Source organism: Thunnus thynnus, chromosome 9, assembly GCF_963924715.1.
Source record: "Thunnus thynnus chromosome 9, fThuThy2.1, whole genome shotgun sequence".
In the NCBI taxonomy this organism is placed as follows: Eukaryota; Metazoa; Chordata; class Actinopteri; order Scombriformes; family Scombridae; genus Thunnus; species Thunnus thynnus.
Window position 1 is genome coordinate 16,750,950 of NC_089525.1, and position 22,250 is coordinate 16,773,199.

The 22,250-nt window shown below is 40.9% G+C and overlaps 2 protein-coding genes across 11 annotated transcripts in view; both read left to right on the forward strand.

Moving 5' to 3' along the window:
• LOC137189417 (protocadherin gamma-C5-like) overlaps positions 1 to 22,250 on the forward strand; it is a 316,496-nt gene that overhangs the window by 15,087 nt on the left and 279,159 nt on the right. The window contains exon 1 of one of the 10 annotated variants that reach the window (XM_067599250.1): positions 854 to 3,375. The exons of 2 other annotated variants lie outside the window; for them this stretch is intronic. In XM_067599250.1, the coding sequence (XP_067455351.1) occupies positions 991 to 3,375 (2,385 nt within the window). In that variant the 5' untranslated portion in view covers positions 854 to 990. Of the gene's footprint in view, positions 1 to 853; positions 3,376 to 4,965; positions 7,497 to 8,976; positions 11,444 to 18,164; positions 20,581 to 22,250 lie in introns of those variants that run through there. 7 more of the 10 variants (XM_067599274.1, XM_067599253.1, XM_067599275.1 and 4 more) reach the window with 7 other exon arrangements.
• On the forward strand, positions 14,159 to 16,753 carry LOC137188822 (protocadherin beta-16-like). Its single transcript, XM_067598400.1, has one exon. The coding sequence runs from the start codon at positions 14,324 to 14,326 to the stop codon at positions 16,751 to 16,753; it is 2,430 nt and encodes an 809-aa protein (XP_067454501.1). The 5' UTR covers positions 14,159 to 14,323.

Below are 22,250 nucleotides of genomic sequence, written 5' to 3' on the forward strand. Positions count from 1 at the left end.
TCTGATTTTGCCCAATGAGTCATTCTTTACTTGTGTGAAATTGTCTAGCTCACATTGGAAGAGTCAAAGGAGAAAACATAGACTAGCCTTATTCAGTAGAGCAATGAAACATCTCTTTTTTTGCAACTAGCCTCTCAGTATCTGAAGGTGTCTGTCCATGGTGCTGAAACACTTCCCTGGCACAAGTGTAATTGGAGCTACGTTTCACTGATGTAAACAAGTTGAATGACATTTTCTCACTAATGTTAATGATAATTTTAATATTAATATGAATTATAACAGCAATAATAATTGCAGTACGATGTAGTGGTAGGAGGAAGTAGCCTAAATAAAAAAACCTTGCAGTAATTACATATGTTTATTTGAAGTCCTGTATAGTGACATGAAGGTCCCATAACCTATTCAGAGGTGCTGTATTTGTCCATGGTGCTACACATTTTGTCTCTGTTGTGCTACAGCCATATTTCTCCAATCTAATCTGGTTCAGAAATCATGATAACTTACATTGGATAATTAAATTTAAGGTTTGCATGGTAGACTAGTATAGCATCAGTAAATGGCTGAAAGACTTATATTAATTAAGTTCTTTGTCATTCTTCTCTGATCCTCATCCGTTACTTTGTAGCTTTAAAAAAACAGCAACAAACAAACAAAATAAAACTTTGTATGGATATTTTATGCCAACGTGGGTAAATATTACCTTAATTTAGTTTTGGACTCTATTAAAGATATTTTCTTGCATACCAGTGTGGAAATAAAAAGCGACTCACGGCGTCGCTGTTGGCTGACAGAAAATATACACCCAACACTCCACCCTCTACTACTGCATGAGAAACAGTTGCAGTTTTTCTCGTGAATTGATTAAACCCCTGGTTATATTTCATCGTATACACTGGTGTGGAGTGTTGATCTATTGGTGGTTTGGGATATATTAGATTTTTCCGCACCGGACAGTGAGTTTCACAAGCTGGGGAAGCGCTCTGTGTCAGGATGGGAGACAAAGGATTTTCAGTGCTTCGTACAATCTTGTGCTTTGTTTCCTTCTATGTAACGCTGCACCTCGTTCATGGAGACCTGAGTTATTCTATCCCAGAAGAAATGAAACGCGACGCTGTTATTGGAAATATAGCCAAAGATCTCGGTCTCGACCTGAGGACTTTATCTTCACGAAAGGCCCGAGTTGATTTTGAAGGGACTCGTAAACGGTACTGTGACATTAATCTGAATACCGGAGATTTGATCACATCGGAAAGAATTGATAGAGAAAGCCTTTGTAGCAAAAAACCTTCCTGTGTTGTAAAAGTGGACCTGGTGTTAGAAAATCCTTTGGAGCTCCATCGTATAACTCTTCATATTCAGGATGTAAACGACAACTCGCCAAAATTTCGAGAAAATTTGATTGAAATGGAAATAAGCGAGTCAGCAGACAAGGGTAACCGCTTCTCTATCGAGGAGGCCCATGACGCAGATATAGGTCAAAATGCTGTTCAAAGATACAACCTTCAAAAGAACGACAACTTTATTCTCGCTGTCGACAGCAACAAGGTTGAACTTGTTTTGGAGAATACACTTGATCGAGAGAAACAAAAAGAGATTAATTTGCTTCTCACAGCTTTAGATGGTGGCTCTCCTCAGAGATCAGGAACGGTAGTCATACACGTCACTGTACTGGATGCTAATGATAACGCCCCAGTGTTTAGCCAGGCCGTTTATAAAGCCAGTCTGCCTGAAAACTCTCCTCCAGATACCACAGTGATTCGCGTCAGTGCTACTGACGCAGATGAAGGAGTGAATGGAGATGTGACATATCACTTTGGTCACATATCTGATGACGATGTAGATGCTTTCTCAATTGATCCTAAAACGGGAACAATAAGAGTAATTGGCGTGATTGATTTTGAAGACAGTAGTTCTTTTGAGATGAGAGTGCAAGCTAAAGATGGTTTAGGGCTAACCTCATACGCCAAAGTTATAATAGATGTTACGGATGTAAATGACAATGCTCCAGTGATATATCTGAAATCATCGACTGATCCCATACCTGAAAATGTGTCACCTGGTACAGAAGTGGGCATCATTAACGTACAGGACAGAGACTCTGAGAATAACGGACAGGTCCGCTGCTCCATTCAGCAAAATGTCCCTTTTAAGTTGGTTCCTTCTATTAAAAACTACTATTCTCTGGTGACTACAGGACAACTGGACCGTGAACTAGTGTCTGATTACAACCTTACAATCACTGCCACAGACGAGGGCTCTCCACCTCTGTCCTCCTCTAAAACTGTTCAGTTATCTGTAGCAGACATCAACGACAATCCACCTGTATTTGAAGAACAGTCCTACAGCGCATATGTGACTGAAAATAACAAACCTGGCTCCACTCTATGTTCCGTTACTGCTCGAGACCCCGACTGGAGACAAAACGGTACAGTGATTTATTCTCTGTTACCTGGTGAGGTGAACGGAGCCCCGGTGTCCTCCTATGTATCTGTTAACGGAGACACGGGGGTGATCCACGCCGTGAGGTCGTTTGATTATGAACAGTTCAGGAGTTTTAAAGTGCACGTGATGGCCAGAGACAACGGTTCTCCTCCGCTCAGCAGCAACGTGACCGTCAGTGTGTTCATATCGGATGTGAATGACAACTCTCCTCAGATACTGTACCCTGCCCCGGAGGGCAACTCCTTCATGACCGAGCTGGTCCCCAAAGCTGCACACGGAGGCTCTCTGGTATCCAAAGTGATAGCGGTGGACGCAGACTCCGGACAGAACGCCTGGCTGTCCTATCATATAGTCAAATCCACTGATCCGGGACTTTTCAGTATTGGTCTCCACAGCGGAGAGATCAGGACACAGCGGGACATTTCTGAATCTGACAGCATGAAACAGAACCTCATTGTGGCAGTGAAAGATAATGGACAGCCCTCTCTCTCTGCCACCTGTTCCATGTATTTACTCATTTCTGATAACTTGGCTGAGGTCCCAGAACTGAAGGATATTTCTTATGATGAGAAGAATTCCAAACTGACCTCTTATCTGATCATCGCGCTGGTGTCCGTTTCCACGTTTTTTCTGACCTTCATTATCATCATCCTGGGTGTGAGGTTTTGTCGCAGGAGAAAGCCCAGACTGTTGTTTGATGGAGCAGTTGCCATCCCCAGCGCTTATCTTCCTCCTAATTATGCAGATGTTGACGGCACAGGAACTTTACGCAGCACTTACAATTATGACGCCTACTTGACAACAGGGTCCAGAACTAGTGACTTTAAGTTCGTGACATCTTACAATGACAACACTCTGCCTGCTGACCAGACTCTGAGGAAAAGTCCATCAGACTTTGCTGATCCGTTCGACGATTTGGAGGCGTCTGTGGAGGTAGGAGCTACTCAACCAAGTCCACTGGTTACAGTTGATGAATGTTGGCGTTTGTTAAGTACTTTTATGCCGTTCTGACAGAAAACTGCTTGTCTTTCAATTTAAAGAACGATGTCCTCTTTTTCGCTAAGTGAAATGTTTGCTTCATGACAGGAACCCTTTTTTTTCTCTTGTCACCATCAACCGTGTATATCACGTTAGTAAATCTTCCAACATTTCGACATGCCAACCACAACTATTGAACTCATCACTGTATTTGTTAAAACACTCGTGTCATTTCTTCAGTGTTCGTGTCACCACGTGGTGGTAATGTTTCTTTGGTGGATTTATTTCGTTGCCTTTCACAAATTTCAAGGTTCACCATGACGTCCGACATGGAATTTGTCTTCATATATAAATGTAAGTATTTTGGTTTCAGAAAGTTGTCTTTTGTTGATTATCTAAAGCTGGACTAATTCAATGTTTATCAAATACAAGTATATGTGACCAAGAATATTCTTCAACCAGCTGTTTTCTGGCAGAAAATTGTGGCCTTTTAAAGGAAGATTTAGGTAAGAGAACAGTTTACTGGGGAAGTGCAGCTGTGAGAGAAGCCGTTACTGCAGCCTCTCAAATTTCGTAACCTGCTCGCTTGCGCTACTGTTTTTTTTTTAGTAGTTTCAGCAATTGTCATTAACTCACTGAAACACTGCAGCTTTTAGTTCTGATGTAACTGAAGGCTGTGTGGCTAATTTTTGTAGATCTAAAATCATCCATTTATTTTTAATGGTCTCGCTCACATTCGACGTGTCTAAAAACAAGAGTCTGACCATCTGAAGTAAATGGAGCAAATGAACGTGAATTATGTCTATACAACCAGCCCCTCAGTATCCTTAAGTGTCTGTCCGTGGTGCTGAAACACATCTCAGGCACAAATGCAACTGCAGATACTGTACCTTTTTTCCTTTTAGCAGTGTTGGAATTTGAATAGGCGTAATTACATTTTTGTACTACCACTACTTCTACAACAACAACTAATAATAATAATAATGATATTGATAACAATAATATTAATAATAATAATAGCAATAACAATATATTGATAAAACAATCGCCACAAACACACACACACACACACACACACACCCGTATATCAACATTGATGTATAGTGACATGAATGAAAATCACGTCCTTTATTCAGTAATGAGTTGCTGTCCATGGTGCTGAACCTTGGGTGTTTGAGGAGCTGTAGCCATAAGTCTTGATCTTATCTAGTCCAGAAATAATTATGAAGTGATTACTTTGGATATTTTATTTTGTTCTATTTGAATGGTAGAATAGTGTAGCATCAGTAAATTCATGAAAGAGTTATATTGATTCAGCTTTTTGTCATTTTTCTCTGAGTCTTATCCATTGCATTCTAGCTTTTTTCGACACAGAGCACAGTCCATACGAACACGACTGCATATTACTTTAACTTAGTTTTAGACTTTGTGGAGACAATGCACTGCCAATGTCTATCTAAATAGCGACTCGTGGCGTCGCTGTTGCCTAACAGAAAACATACACACACCACTCCACCCACTATACTGCATTGATATCAGTCGAAGCTTTTTCCGAGAATCGGTTAAACCCCCAGATATATTTCATCATGTATACCGCTGTGAAGTGCTGATCTATTAACACTTTTTGGACATATTGGATGTTTCGCACTGGACAGTAATTTGTTCAAGCTGAGAACGCGTTTTGTGTCAGGATGGGAAACAAAGGACTCTCAGTGTTTCGTCCGGTTTTCTGCTTTGTTTCCTTCTTCGTAACGCTGCGCCTCGCTCATGGAGATCTCAGCTATTCTATTCCAGAGGAGATGAAACGCGAGGCTGTTATTGGAAATATAGCCAAAGATCTCGGTCTGAACCGCGGCACCTTTTCTTCAAGACATACACGTGTTGATTTTCAGGGAACTCAGAAAAGGTACTGTGACATTAAACTGAACACAGGAGATCTGATCGCATCGGAGAGAATGGACAGAGAAAGCCTTTGTGGCAAGAAGCCCTCGTGTGTTTTAAAAGTAGATCTGGTGTTAGAAAATCCGTTAGAACTTCACCGTGTAAGTCTTTTTATCCAAGATGTAAACGACAACTCACCACAATTCAGAGAAAATTTGATTGAAATGGAAATAAGTGAGTTAGCTGAAAAGGGTAGTCGTTTTCCAATCGAGGAGGCCCATGACGCAGATATAGGTCAAAATGCTGTTCAAAGATACAACTTAGAAAAGAACGACCATTTTATCCTATCAGTTGACAGCAACAAGGTTGATCTTGTACTGGAAAATAAACTTGATCGAGAAAAGCAAAAAGAGATTAATTTGCTTCTCACTGCTTTAGATGGTGGCTCTCCTCAGAGATCAGGAACTGTAGTCATACACGTCACTGTACTGGATGCTAATGATAACGCCCCAGTGTTTAGCCAGGCCGTTTATAAAGCCAGTCTGCCGGAAAACTCTCCTCCAGATACCACAGTGATTCGCGTCAGTGCTACTGACGCAGATGAAGGAGTGAATGGAGATGTGACATATCACTTTGGTCATGTTTCAGACGATGATGTAAATTTATTTTCCATTGACCCGAAAACGGGAGAAATTAGAGTAACTGGCGTGATTGACTTTGAAGAAAGGAATTCTTTTGAGATGAGAGTACAAGCTAAAGATGGTTTAGGGCTAACCTCGTACGCCAAAGTTATAATAGATGTTACTGATGTAAATGACAATGCCCCAGTGATATATCTGAATTCACTGTCTAACCCCATACCTGAGAATGTGTCACCTGGTACAGAGGTGGGCATCATTAACGTGCAGGACAGAGACTCTGAGAATAACGGACAGGTCCGCTGCTCCATTCAGCAAGGCGCCCCCTTTAAGTTGGTTCCCTCTATTAAAAACTACTATTCTCTGGTGACTACAGGACAACTGGACCGTGAACTAGTGTCTGATTACAATCTTACAATCACTGCCACTGACGAGGGCTCTCCACCTCTGTCCTCCTCTAAAACTGTTCAGTTATCTGTAGCAGACATCAACGACAATCCACCTGTGTTTGAGGAACAGTCCTACAGCGCATATGTGACTGAGAATAACAAACCTGGCTCCACTTTATGTTCCGTTACTGCTCGAGACCCCGACTGGAGACAAAACGGTACAGTGATTTATTCTCTGTTACCTGGTGAGGTGAACGGAGCCCCGGTGTCCTCTTATCTGTCTGTTAACGGAGACACGGGGGTGATCCACGCTGTGAGGTCGTTTGATTATGAACAGTTCCGGAGTTTTAAAGTCCACGTGATGGCCAGAGACAACGGTTCTCCTCCGCTCAGCAGCAACGTGACCGTCAGTGTGTTCATATCGGATGTGAATGACAACTCTCCTCAGATACTGTACCCCGCCCCGGAGGGCAACACCTTCATGACTGAGCTGGTCCCCAAAGCTGCACACGGAGGCTCTCTGGTATCCAAAGTGATAGCGGTGGACGCAGACTCCGGACAGAACGCCTGGCTGTCCTATCATATAGTCAAATCCACTGATCCGGGACTTTTCAGTATTGGTCTCCACAGCGGAGAGATCAGGACACAGCGGGACATTTCTGAATCTGACAGCATGAAACAGAACCTCATTGTGGCAGTGAAAGATAACGGACAGCCCTCTCTCACTGCCACCTGTTCCATGTATTTACTTATTTCTGATAACTTGGCTGAGGTCCCAGAACTGAAGGATATTTCTTATGATGAGAAGAATTCTAAACTGACCTCTTATCTGATCATCGCGCTGGTGTCAGTTTCCACGTTTTTTCTGACCTTCATTATCATCATTCTGGGTGTGAGGTTTTGTCGCAGGAGAAAGCCCAGACTGTTGTTTGATGGAGCAGTTGCCATCCCCAGCGCTTATCTCCCTCCTAATTACGCAGATGTTGACGGCACAGGAACTTTACGCAGCACTTATAATTATGACGCCTACTTGACAACAGGATCTAGAACCAGTGACTTTAAGTTCGTGACATCCTACAATGACAACACTCTGCCTGCTGACCAGACTCTGAGGAAAAGTCCATCAGACTTTGCTGATCCCTTTGAAGATTTGAATGAGTCTGTAGAGGTAGGAACCAGTTAAATTCCTTATCACAATTGATACATTTTTGGCTCGTTTGTTGAGATGCCTGCCTGGCTACAACAATCCAATTTGTCAACGTTATTAAAATGCTGTGCGGTCGTTTAAGTAAAATTTGTTGTTAATGAAGGAACAATTAATTTCTCTTCTCATTATCTATTTACTAAATTATGCCAGTAAATGTTTAAAATATTCTTTTTGCCTCCAAACCATGGAAGTGATACAAGCATGTATTTTCTTTTCAATTTTTGTTCTTGTTAACACACTGTGCTTAACATTTTTGATACATTTTGGTGGTCTAGATATAGAAGGACACATATTCATTATGACTCATGACAAACAGTCTTCACATCTGATTGGTTACCTTCACAAAGCTGTCAGTTAATGAGTATGAGAAGTGGGACTAGTTCAGTATTTGGTAAACTATCAAATGTGGTCAACACCATGCTTCATCGAGATGTATTCCAACAGAAAACATAGACCTTATGAAATAATTTTCAGTGATAAGGACATTTTACCCAGAAACCGCATTAATGGGAATCAACATTGGTAATAAAACTGAACTGTGCACTCTTTCAAAAATATTTTACTTCTTGTTTTTTTCTATCTATTTTTCTCTGTTATTAGCAAGTCTCATTTAATGGTGGAAACAATGCAGCCCCTAGTTCTCATTTAGCTTAACAATGGGAGGAAAACCTTTTTAGGTCTAAAATCAATTATTTACTTTGGTTAAGTTGTCTAACTCACATTAGACTAGTCTAAGGACAGAAGGGGGACTAATTTAAGTGAGTGTAACAATGCAACGTAAGTCTTCTTTGTGCAACCAGCCCTCAATACCTGAAGGTAGCTGCCCGTGGTGCTGGATCACTTCTAAGGGAACTGGAGATACTGCATCTTCTTTCCCTTTAGACATATTTTCTGAATTTGAATAGGCTTAATGACATTTGTTGTACTAGTACTAATATCGATTAAAAATGCCACAAATGCACCTGTGTATTGACATGAGGTTACATCCTTCATTCAATAGTGAGATGCTCTAGCTGTCAGTGGTACTGAACCTTCCTCTCTGTTAAACTGCAGCCATAATTATTAATCTTATCTTGTACAGAACGAATTATTTTGTGCTTTTTGGATAATTACATTTCCCGCTTGTATGGTAGAATAGTATAACACCACAGAAAACCTGCAACAGTCATATTTAATGAGCTGTACTATTTTCCCCTGAGCCTTATCCACTGCAATGTGGTATATTTCAACATATACTGCGCATTTTATATGAACTTGAGTGAATATTACTGAAATGTGATTTTAGACTTGGTGCATAACATTTTCTTGCATGTAAAAAAAGCAACTCATGGCGTCGCTGTTGACTAACAGAACACAAACACATACCACTCCACCCTTGTTCCAGAGAATCCATTAAAACCCGGATTATATTTCATCGCGTGCACTGGTGTGGAATTTTGATTTATCGACTCTTTTTGGATATATATATGACTTTTCGCACTGGACAGTGAATTTAACAAGCCGAGGAAGCGCTTTGTTTCAGGATGGGAGACAAAGGATTTTCAGTGCTTCGCCCGATCTTCTGCTTTGCTTCCTTCTTTGTAACGCTGCACCTCGTTTATGGAGACCTGAGTTATTCTATTCCAGAAGAGATGAAACGCGACGCTGTTATTGGAAATATAGCCAAAGATCTCGGTGTTGATCTTAGTACTTTATCTTCACGAAAGGCCCGTGTTGATTTTCAGGGGACTCGTAAACGGTATTGCGACATTAATCAGGGTACCGGAGATTTGATTATATCGGACAGAATTGATAGAGAAAGCCTTTGTGTCAAGAAACCCTCGTGTGTTTTAAAAGTAGATCTGGTTCTAGAAAATCCTCTGGAGCTTCATCGTATAACTCTTCATATTCAAGATGTAAATGATAACTCGCCAAAATTTAGGGATAATTTGATTGAAATGGAAATAAGCGAATCAGCTGAAAAGGGTAACCGCTTCTCAATCGAGGAGGCCCATGACGCAGATGTAGGTCAAAATGCTGTTCAAAGGTACAACCTACAGCAGAACGACAACTTTATTCTCGCTGTTGACAGCAATAAGGTTGAACTCGTGCTGGAGAATAAACTTGATCGAGAGAAACAAAAAGAGATTAATTTGCTTCTCACAGCTTTAGATGGTGGTTCTGCTCAGAGATCAGGAACGGTAGTCATACACGTCACTGTACTGGATGCTAATGATAACGCCCCAGTGTTTAGCCAGGCCGTTTATAAAGCCAGTCTGCCGGAAAACTCTCCTCCAGATACCACAGTGATTCGCGTCAGTGCTACTGACGCAGATGAAGGAGTGAATGGAGATGTGACATATGACTTCGGCCACATATCTGATGGCGATGTAAATGTTTTCTCAATTGATCCTAAAACAGGAGAAATTAGAGTAACTGGCATGATTGACTTTGAAGAGAGGAGTTCTTTTGAGATGAGAGTGCAAGCTAAAGATGGTTTAGGGCTAACCTCATACGCCAAAGTTATAATAGATGTTACGGATGTAAATGACAATGCTCCAGTCATAGATCTGAATTCACTGTCTAATCCCATACCAGAGAATGTTTCACCTGGTACAGAGGTGGGCATCATTAATGTGCAGGACAGAGACTCTGAAAATAATGGACAGGTCCGCTGCTCCTTTCAACAAGGTGCCCCTTTTAAATTGGTTCCTTCTATTAAAAACTACTATTCTCTGGTAACTACAGGACAACTGGACCGTGAACTAGTGTCTGATTACAACCTTACAATCACTGCCACTGACGAGGGCTCTCCACCTCTGTCCTCCTCTAAAACTGTTCAGTTATCTGTAGCAGACATCAACGACAATCCACCTGTGTTTGAGGAACAGTCCTATAGCGCATATGTGACTGAAAATAACAAACCTGGCTCCACTTTATGTTCCGTTACTGCTCGAGACCCTGACTGGAGACAAAACGGTACAGTGATTTATTCTCTGTTACCTGGTGAGGTGAACGGAGCCCCGGTGTCCTCCTATGTATCTGTTAACGGAGACACGGGGGTGATCCACGCTGTGAGGTCGTTTGATTATGAACAGTTCAGGAGTTTTAAAGTCCACGTGATGGCCAGAGACAACGGTTCTCCTCCGCTCAGCAGCAATGTGACCGTCAGTGTGTTCATATCGGATGTGAATGACAACTCTCCTCAGATACTGTACCCCGCCCCGGAGGGCAACTCCTTCATGACTGAGCTGGTCCCCAAAGCTGCACACGGAGGCTCTCTGGTGTCCAAAGTGATAGCGGTGGACGCAGACTCCGGACAGAACGCCTGGCTGTCCTATCATATAGTCAAATCCACTGATCCGGGACTTTTCAGTATTGGTCTCCACAGCGGAGAGATCAGGACACAACGGGACATTTCTGAATCTGACAGCATGAAACAGAACCTTATTGTGTCAGTGAAAGATAACGGACAGCCCTCTCTCTCTGCCACCTGTTCCATGTATTTACTTATTTCAGATAACTTGGCTGAGGTCCCAGAACTGAAGGATATTTCTTATGATGAGAAGAATTCCAAACTGACCTCTTATCTGATCATCGCGCTGGTGTCCGTTTCCACCTTTTTTCTGACCTTCATTATCATCATCCTGGGTGTGAGGTTTTGTCGCAGGAGAAAGCCCAGACTGTTGTTTGATGGAGCAGTTGCCATCCCCAGCGCTTATCTCCCTCCTAATTATGCAGATGTTGACGGCACAGGAACTTTACGCAGCACTTATAATTATGACGCCTACTTGACAACAGGATCTAGAACCAGTGACTTTAAGTTCGTGACATCTTACAATGACAACACTCTGCCTGCTGACCAGACTCTGAGGAAAAGTCCATCAGACTTTGCCGATGTATTTGGAGAGTCCGATGAATTTCCAGAGGTAGGAATTATTTAATTTATTGAAGACTCAATTTGAACATAATGTCACTCTTTTTTTCGGCGGGGTTTTCGATTATAGAAAGAATATTTTCATGTCTGTTCACAGATAGAACTAAATTCCTTCGGTTATTCACGTCAGATTTTGCTGTTGTGGTGTTTAGTGAAATATCTCCAATGTCTTATATTTTAATGCGTTCCATTATCCGTTAGACTGCAAAGATCAGATATTTTTGTTTTTTCAAATAAATTGGCAAATCATTGATCCAATTCTCTCTTCAGCCACTGAGGGAACAGGGAATGTATTAGAGTATACTGTGTTGTGTGAAGTTGTACATTCAGTGTATCGATCTAGTGGTGTGGCGATAATAGTATCCTTTTGGACATTAATAATAATAATATTTATAACGATAATACTAATTATTATTATTATAATACGTGAAAAAATGTGAAGTCACGGACAAGGATAGGATGCCTTGTCTCTAAATGTTAAACTTAGTACCCACAAAAAATCTATAAAATATAAAGCTAATTTGATTCGTGGGCCTGTTGAATCACAAGCTCCTTTTTGCTTTTAGAGCTGGCAGATTGTGAGGATCTACCTCTTGAGTTTTCTTGACAGAATGTTCTCTCTACATCAAAACACTATTATACTACTTCAGCATTGTTTTCTTTTAGACTTAGTATGAGTATGATGACCGTGACTTTGATCCACTGCTGTTTTTTCCCCACGCAGACTTTGGTCAGCTGATTATCTTTCATTCAAAATAGCACTATGTGGCACCACCTGGGTGATACAGAGAACATTTACAGTAAATTTTTGAGAATTTTTTTGGAGGTCTGGTCTGATACTGTGTACCACCATTCAATGTAGTGCTGGTCTGATATGCCCCAACATTACACTTTACTGTCACCATATACTGCTTACCAGAATTCACTGTTTCATTGTTTCACTAGAGTCAAGCACATGTGGTTTATTTTTGTCTTCAAAAAAAATTAAAAAGCCCTAATGATGAATGTTAAAATGCTGGTACTAGTTTGTGAAAATCGAGTGGCATTTATAAAAGGCTGGTTAGTCTGAAATAATATTTTGATTAATAATCTTTTGGTAAATGTGTCTCATCAAGGCTTAAAAATGTTATTTTTTTAGCCACACCGCTAAGCTATACATATGCATTTGTTATGGTAATAAACAGCCATTGTCTCAACTATGGACACAAGTGAAGTGGCCTTGGATATGTTTTGTGCTTGTTTGATTACGATGAACTGTTGTTGTGACACATGGATTAATCTATTTTTCTACAGACTTAAAGGATGGTAAAACAAATGAAGGAAAGACCCTTGACTTCAACCAAAGACTGATTAACCAAAATGTAACTTAAAAAATGAACAATGCCAAGTATGCAAGTCATTGAAATGTTGGTAGCAGGAAATTCATGAGACCACATATATTGCTATGTACAAAGATCACAGTTACAAAACTAAATCAAAGCAGAAGTGCAAACCATACACTAGTAGAGTGAGAGAGACTGATTCCACCAGTTTACATCAATAATGAGCACACCAGCAAGCATAGACATAAAAAAATCTACCCAATCTTCATGCCTGTCCCCAAATGTGTTTTCAGTGGAGAAGATAATGCTCAGGTCTCCCACAAGCTAACACTAGAGGGATATGACGACACTCATTGACACATTCTAAGAACTGATCCCTATTCATGATAGCCCTTTTAAATTTTACAAAGTAGAACCTTAAAGACTCCTTGGGCCATCAAAACCTGCATCTTACTCCTTGTTGTAAATGTGCCCTTGCCCTGGATGTATCCAGATATGGTAGTTGTATGCAGTGCAATAGGGATTTCGAGAATGATTCCAGGTAACCTCTCCTTTCTTGTCAATGTGTTGATTCTGAATAGGGATTAGAGATAATTTATTTCCTGCCCATGTAGATGTTTTGCGTGTACAACAATGGAAGTACATCATTAAAGTACAAATGAGCATGATAGATCGCTAAGTTTATGAACATATTCTATAGCAAGACACTTGATTAAGGCTATTTTTTCCAGTGTAGCTCTCAGGTATATGTTTATATTGTCTAAGGACATGAATGGCTGTCATGTGTTAATGTAGGCTTTGTGTATAATTTTTCAATTGTAGCCTTTAGTTTGCCTTTTAGCTCTATCCTATTTACACTTCCTATTCTACTCTAAGATACCGCTACTGTTCATCTCTCTAATACCTTGTGTGAATTTGGTTTATCTTTTCTGCACATCAGTGGTACCCTCGCCAGAAAGTATGACATTTTTACTTGATGCTGAATTTACAGAAAGTAATATTTTTCATCTGCAGCCAGAGATAAAATGGTTTGAGCCAACTTAAAGACGGTTGATTTGCAGGTTGGCTTCCTATTGTCTTTTTTCTTTCTAAATCGAATACTAAACATGGCCTTTTTTAACCAATTTGTTGATTTTTTTTTTCTCCATACATAGTATGTGTTTATTATAGTAAAACTCCTAAATAACTATTAATTGACTCAAATATCCATTACATGTCCTTGTTCGTGTTTACGGTACCGAATTATGATGAAATTAACAAATAAACCAGTTAGTTATATTGTATATATTAAGTGTTGATCTTTCACATGCAGAGATTAAATTGAACTCATAGTGTCGCTGTTCACCAGCAGAGGAAAACACCTCCACCCCTTGCTCGTGCTTTGTCACTGTAAGCTCAATCTCCTTGTCAAATTACAGTTCTGGAGGTGCTTTGGTCAACCATTCGCTACATATACGCTGTTTGCAAATGTAACTGATATTGGACCAGATTTTCATACCGGGATAATTAACACCATTCAACGTTGTTGAGTTGTTTTCCACTCTTGTCTCATGATGGCAGACAATGGATATTCAGCGACGGGCCTGCTTTACAGCTTTGCTGTCTTTCTTCAGTTGATTCACATCGGTAATGGAGACGTGAGCTATTCTTTTCCCGAGGAAATGAAACCCGGATCTGTTATAGGAAATATAGCAAAGGACCTTGGGCTGAACGTGGAGAAGTTATCTGCTCGGAAGGCCCGCATTGACAGCGAACCGAACCGTAAACGGTACTGTGACATAAATCTTAACACTGGAGATTTGATTGTAGCTGAAAGAATTGACAGAGAAGCGCTTTGCGGCGAAAAGGCATCTTGTATCCTTAAATTTGACTTGATCTTAGAGGCACCTCTTGAATTGCACCGCATTTCACTACAAATACATGATATTAATGATAATCCACCTGTATTTACTAAAGATGAAATCAAGATAGAAATAAACGAATTCGCTCTAAAAGGATCTCGTTTCCGTGTTTTGGAGGCGCACGATGTAGATATTGGCCAAAACACAGTTCAAAGCTATGCATTACAGGCGAACAATTATTTAGTGCTTAAAATTCAGTCAAAATCAGATGGGGGTAAATTTGCAGAGCTAGTGTTGGATAAGGAGTTAGACCGCGAGGAGGAGCAGGAATTGAGACTACTGCTTACTGCACTAGATGGAGGCAGCCCTCAAAGAACTGGCACTGCAACTGTGCATGTGACTGTCCTGGATGCTAATGATAACGCTCCTGTGTTTAGCCAAACCGTGTATGAAGCTATTCTGCCTGAAAACTCTCCTCTAGATACTGTAGTTGTTACAGTGGCTGCAACTGATGCAGATGAAGGTCTAAATGGTGAGGTGACTTATGAATTAAGTCGCATTTCAGAATCAGGAAGAAGAGTATTTGCTTTAAATCACACCTCAGGAGAAATTAAAATAATAGGGCCTTTGGATTTCGAGGAGGAGTCAATGTATGAAATGCGCGTTGACGCCAAAGATGGATATGGCCTCACCTCAGAGTCCAAAGTTATCATTCAAATCTCCGACGTTAATGACAATCCACCTGAAATAAATTTAAAATCTCTTAATAACCCCATACCTGAGAATGTGTCACGTGGTACAGAGGTGGGCATCATTAACGTGCAGGACAGAGACTCTGAGAATAACCGACAGGTCCGCTGCTCCATTCAGCAAAATGCCCCTTTTAAGTTGGTTCCTTCTATTAAAAACTACTATTCTCTGGTGACTACAGGACAACTGGACCGTGAACTAGTATCTGATTACAACATTACAATCACTGCCACTGACGAGGGCTCTCCACCTCTGTCCTCCTCTAAAACTGTTCAGTTATCTGTAGCAGACATCAACGACAACCCACCTGTGTTTGAGGAACAGTCCTACAGCGCATATGTGACTGAAAATAACAAACCTGGCTCCACTTTATGTTCCGTTACTGCTCGAGACCCCGACTGGAGACAAAACGGTACAGTGATTTATTCTCTGTTACCTGGTGAGGTGAACGGAGCCCCGGTGTCCTCCTATGTATCCGTTAACGGGGACACGGGGGTGATCCACGCTGTGAGGTCGTTTGATTATGAACAGTTCAGGAGTTTTAAAGTGCACGTGATGGCCAGAGACAACGGTTCTCCTCCGCTCAGCAGCAACGTGACCGTCAGTGTGTTCATATCGGATGTGAATGACAACTCTCCTCAGATACTGTACCCTGCCCCGGAGGGCAACTCGTTCATGACCGAGCTGGTCCCCAAAGCTGCACACGGAGGCTCTCTGGTGTCCAAAGTGATAGCGGTGGACGCGGACTCCGGACAGAACGCCTGGCTGTCGTATCATATAGTCAAATCCACTGATCCGGGACTTTTCAGTATTGGTCTCCACAGCGGAGAGATCAGGACACAGCGGGACATTTCTGAATCTGACAGCATGAAACAGAACCTCATTGTGTCAGTGAAAGATAACGGACAGCCCTCTCTCTCTGCCACCTGTTCCATGTATTTACTTATTTCTGATAACTTGGCTGAGGTCCCAGAACTGAAGGATATTTCTTATGATGAGAAGAATTCCAAACTGACCTCTTATCTGATCATCGCGCTGGTGTCAGTTTCCACCTTTTTTCTGACCTTCATTATCATCATCCTGGGTGTGAGGTTTTGTCGCAGGAGGAAGCCCAGACTGTTGTTTGATGGAGCAGTTGCCATCCCCAGCGCTTATCTCCCTCCTAATTACGCAGATGTTGACGGCACAGGAACTTTACGCAGCACTTACAATTATGACGCCTACTTGACAACAGGATCTAGAACCAGTGACTTTAAGTTCGTAACATCTTACAATGACAACACTCTGCCTGCTGACCAGACTCTGAGGAAAAATCCCACAGACTTTGCAGAAGTGTTTGGTCTGCCAGATGAGTCTCCAGAGGTAGGCCACTTCATTTTTTGTATCTAACATGTAACGTTGATTGCGCCCTTCAAATAGTATCGCTTTTCATCTAATTGTTTCAGTAAACATGACCGATTCGTCATGACTTCGTTCCATAATATAGAAGGTGTCATTTAAATTTTGTCTGGTTTGACACATTTAGTCCACTGCTTGAGTATGATTTTGTAGTATTTAACAAATAATTAATGAATCCAATGCTATTGAAATAATAAAAAAAACACATATGCCTTTGAATTTCATATTCCAATCTATTTGTTTTTTGTTTTGAATCCACTAAAGGACTTCTTGAGAAAAAAGGAAAACAAGCAAGCTTATTATTTCCTCACTACTTGTTAAGATACAAGCATTTTGTAGCCACTGATAGGTGGCATATTTTGTTTAAAATGGAAACAAGCTTTTGGCTTCTTTGTTTAATAATGTTGTAATATTTCCCCTGTCACTTGTGATGTTAACTCAGAATTACTTTTTATGCTATCATGTGTCCTAGAAATTATGCTTGTATGCTACTAATTTGTAACAGGAATACGTTTACAGGGGAACATAATCCCGTTTGCTGTCGACATAATGAGCAATGTTTTTAATGAAAGTATCTGGCAAGTCGCAAAAATGTTGATACAGAACAAACAAGTAAATGTTCAGTGACAACGTAATATCAGATCTTGGGATACAATATCCGCTCGTAGTCGCTACAGCATTATTATACGTTTTTGTGGTTATGTTCAGGAACTGGCAGCACTTGATTACGGTTAGGGAAATATTATGGTCTTTGATTAATACATAAAAAGTCCGCAATGGATTTAAGCTCAAGACACGAGGTATCTATTGACATTTAACGGAAACCACAATCTTTCACGCGAAAATGTACTGCTTAATTTATTCGAAAACTCGTTGCCTGTGAAAATAATCCAGGCAGTCATTACGTGTTCACGGCAACGTAATTGAAAACCTATTTAGTAATATATAAACGCAATTTTCAGGAGACAGTGTACTGCTAGTTGAATAGTCAGTGCAGAAACTTTAAGAGCATAAATGTTACATGAAGGAAATCTGTTGGTCTACTCTTAATCGTTCAGACTCTGTCCATGGTGCTGAACGGTGTTTACTCTGCATACACCTATTACAAACATATCAAAACCTTCCTGGCAAAACATTCTCTGTGTGTTAATAATGAAATATTACGCTGCAGTGTTGAGAACACCATGGCAGTACTGCGGCATCCTATGTTGGTCCAGTAGTTATAAATCTGTAATATTCCAAATAAACTCACGGCGTCGCTGCTTACTTGCAGATATGGGGAGGTTCATTTCTCCACCTACTCCACCAGCATTAAACAGGCCTGCCATTGTTGTAGGAGCGGCTATACGTACTGTAGCAATAACGTTTTGATTTAATCGGCGCCTGTATGAAGATTGGCGTGTTCGTATCATAATACGAGAGAAACAATGGACCTCAAAGGACAATCGTTGTGGAGCTTTGTCTATGGATTTGTTCTTTTAGTCGACACCACCGTTGCAGACCTCAGCTATTCTGTTCCAGAGGAGATGAGACCCGGATCCATTGTTGGAAATATTGCCAAGGATCTCGGACTAGAAGTAGGAAAATTGTCTTCTCGTAAAGCCCGTCTTGATACTGAGGAGAAGTACCAGCATTACTGCGATATTGATCTAAAAACGGGAAATCTTGTAATGAGGGAAAGGATTGACAGAGAGGAGCTTTGCGGGGAGAAGGTTTCGTGTATGCTTAAATTCGAATTAGTCCTAGAAAGCCCTTTGGAGCTGCACCGCATTTCACTGCTCATTCAGGATGTAAACGACAATTCACCTGTTTTTCCAAAGGATAACATTAAACTGGAAATAAGAGAATCAGCCGCCAAAGGAGCTCGATATCGTGTCAGTGAAGCACATGACGCTGACATCGGACAAAATACAGTTAAACAATACAGTTTACAGAAGAATGAACATTTTGTTTTATCTGTTCGAGAGGATACTGATGGGTCTAAGAACGTCGAGTTGGTGTTAGATAACGAGCTCGACCGTGAAAAACAACACGATTTAAATTTCGTGCTCATGGCCGTTGATGGTGGTAATCCACAAAGATCAGGAACTGCCATTGTACACGTGACTGTGTTGGATGCTAATGATAACGCCCCTATGTTTGACCAAGCGGTTTATAAAGCCAGTCTACCTGAAAACTCTGCCCTTGAGACTGTTGTCATCATAGTAAGTGCCACTGATGCAGACGAAGGAGTCAATGGAGAAGTGACATATGAATTTAGCCGCATTTCAGAAAGGGCTAAAAAAGTTTTCTCATTGAACAGTAAAACTGGAGAGATAAAAGTCACAGGGCCACTCGATTTCGAGAGTGATTCTAAATATGAAATGCGAATCGATGCCAAAGATAGTTATGGACTTTCCTCTGATTCCAAAGTGATAATTGATATCACTGATGTTAATGACAACGCTCCAGTGATATATATGAAATCCTTGACTAACCCCATACCTGAGAATGTGTCACCTGGTACAGAGGTGGGCATCATTAACGTGCAGGACAGAGACTCTGAGAATAACGGACAGGTCCGCTGCTCCATTCAGCAAGGCGCCCCTTTTAAGTTGGTTCCTTCTATTAAAAACTACTATTCTCTGGTGACTACAGGACAACTGGACCGTGAACTAGTATCTGATTACAACATTACAATCACTGCCACTGACGAGGGCTCTCCACCTCTGTCCTCCTCTAAAACTGTTCAGTTATCTGTAGCAGACATCAACGACAACCCACCTGTGTTTGAGGAACAGTCCTACAGCGCATATGTGACTGAAAATAACAAACCTGGCTCCACTTTATGTTCCGTTACTGCTCGAGACCCCGACTGGAGACAAAACGGTACAGTGATTTATTCTCTGTTACCTGGTGAGGTGAACGGAGCCCCGGTGTCCTCCTATGTATCTGTTAACGGAGACACGGGGGTGATCCACGCTGTGAGGTCGTTTGATTATGAACAGTTCAGGAGTTTTAAAGTCCACGTGATGGCCAGAGACAACGGTTCTCCTCCGCTCAGCAGCAACGTGACCGTCAGTGTGTTCATATCGGATGTGAATGACAACTCTCCTCAGATACTGTACCCCGCCCCGGAGGGCAACTCCTTCATGACCGAGCTGGTCCCCAAAGCTGCACACGGAGGCTCTCTGGTGTCCAAAGTGATAGCGGTGGACGCGGACTCCGGCCAGAACGCCTGGCTGTCCTATCATATAGTCAAATCCACTGATCCGGGACTTTTCAGTATTGGTCTCCACAGCGGAGAGATCAGGACACAGCGGGACATTTCTGAATCTGACAGCATGAAACAGAACCTTATTGTGGCAGTGAAAGATAACGGACAGCCCTCTCTCTCTGCCACCTGTTCCATGTATTTACTTATTTCTGATAACTTGGCTGAGGTCCCAGAACTGAAGGATATTTCTTATGATGAGAAGAATTCCAAACTGACCTCTTATCTGATCATCGCGCTGGTGTCTGTATCCACTTTTTTTCTGACCTTCATTATCATCATCCTGGGTGTGAGGTTTTGTCGCAGGAGAAAGCCCAGACTGTTGTTTGATGGAGCAGTTGCCATCCCCAGCGCTTATCTCCCTCCTAATTACGCAGATGTTGACGGCACAGGAACTTTACGCAGCACTTATAATTATGACGCCTACTTGACAACAGGATCTAGAACCAGTGACTTTAAGTTCGTCAGTACCTATAATGACAACACCCTCCCTGCAGACCAGACTATAAGAAAAAGTCCATCAGACTTTCTCGAAGCTTTTGGTGATTCTGACGATTCTTCACAGGTAAGAATTTAAGAATAAACGGTTTTGTATTTCACATGAGAGTTCAGCTACTATTCACCTGTGACTGTAAAGCACACATATAGGCTATATCACATAAGTCTACATATTTAATCAAAAGACAAGAAAAAATCAGTCATTACATTGTCTAACCATAGTCTTAAATTGTTTTCCTTATATAATCATTCAATGACTGAAGATTCATTATGTAAATTAAGCACAAGCTAACTCTAATATTAAGAGGTTGAATTTGTATATACTGAGAATGGGAAAACATGGACCGATGGTTTAGACTGTTTGCTTTTGTAACATTGCCTCTGCATCCTTTGCTAGCCTATTATACTTTCTATTATAAGTTGATGGAATTTTGTTTTACAGCCCTTTAATGAAGTGTCGCTGTCCATGGTCCCGCACACAAGACAAATTCAGACATTCTTACTGGATTATTTTGTTATTATTATAATTATACTGTTAATGGAGCCGACCATGGTCATACTTTATAGCTATACCAAATACTTCTAAAACATCTTATTTTCCAGATGGTTTCAAGTTAAGCAAGTTACCATTAAAACAGTCTGCATTCAGATGTGAGTATAAATAGGTACATCTTGCAATGAAATCCATTCCAAAAATAGTAAATATTATATTTTCTGCTGTGTGAAACGTAGTTTTTAATTGTTGTTGATATTTTGCCTGAAAGTGGAGGTTGTGGCGAAGATACTAGGGTGCGTTGTATTAAGTGTTTCTAATAGGTTTGCTCATCTAAATATTTAAATAAACTGGATAAAACCCATTCAATGTAATGCAGCCTAAAACGCGTCTTAAATAACCTCGAGGACATTAGTTCAAATGTGTTTACATCTTTAGAACTCCCTTCCTTTTTTATAACATGTACCTGTAAATTATTCGGAAAGAAGTGGCTTAAAATCTTCACATTCATCAGTATAAGGCAGACAGCCATCTGCGGAATTGCAGAAATAACCCTCGTGATATATTGGACCCTTTATAGACCTGCAATAGACAACACAATGCTCCTACAGCGCTACAACTCATCCGCAACAAGTTACTTAGTTTTTATGCTGGTTAAGAGTTGCTGCTTTAAGTATTATCAATTGTGCTTTCTCGTTAGTATGCTTAATTTCACACAAATTGGCCTTTTTTCTGCTTTACTGACTGTGTTAAATTGGACCCAGGCATACTTTTGCGTACTAGCAACACCCCCAATATTTGTACAAAATTACAAGTTTACCACATTTCAGTGTTAAGTCCGACCAACACCAGTCTTTTTGTTCGTGGTCGCCGAGTTCTGCCACGGAAGCATTGACGTTATTCTGTTATTTTGCGCATATTTCTTTTGGAATATAAATGTTTTAACAGGCTGCTAAGTTTCGTGGGCCATTGAAGAAGAAATACATTTTTTTTTAGAAGCCATGCATGGTGGTTTTCTCTTGAAGTGTTTTTAGGAACAGGCGTTTTTGCTGATCTCCTGATTTATCCTAATAAGCTCTGTCAATGGTGCTGAAATCATGGTAGGTTGTTACACGGGAGGCATTTCTAAGGCATGTCTGTATACGTTGCTACCGGTATATCGGTTCCCTTTAAAGACCCATATGTCAGTTAAATGTATACAGAAAACGGGAATAGTATTATTTACATTTTGCAAGTAAGTCTTG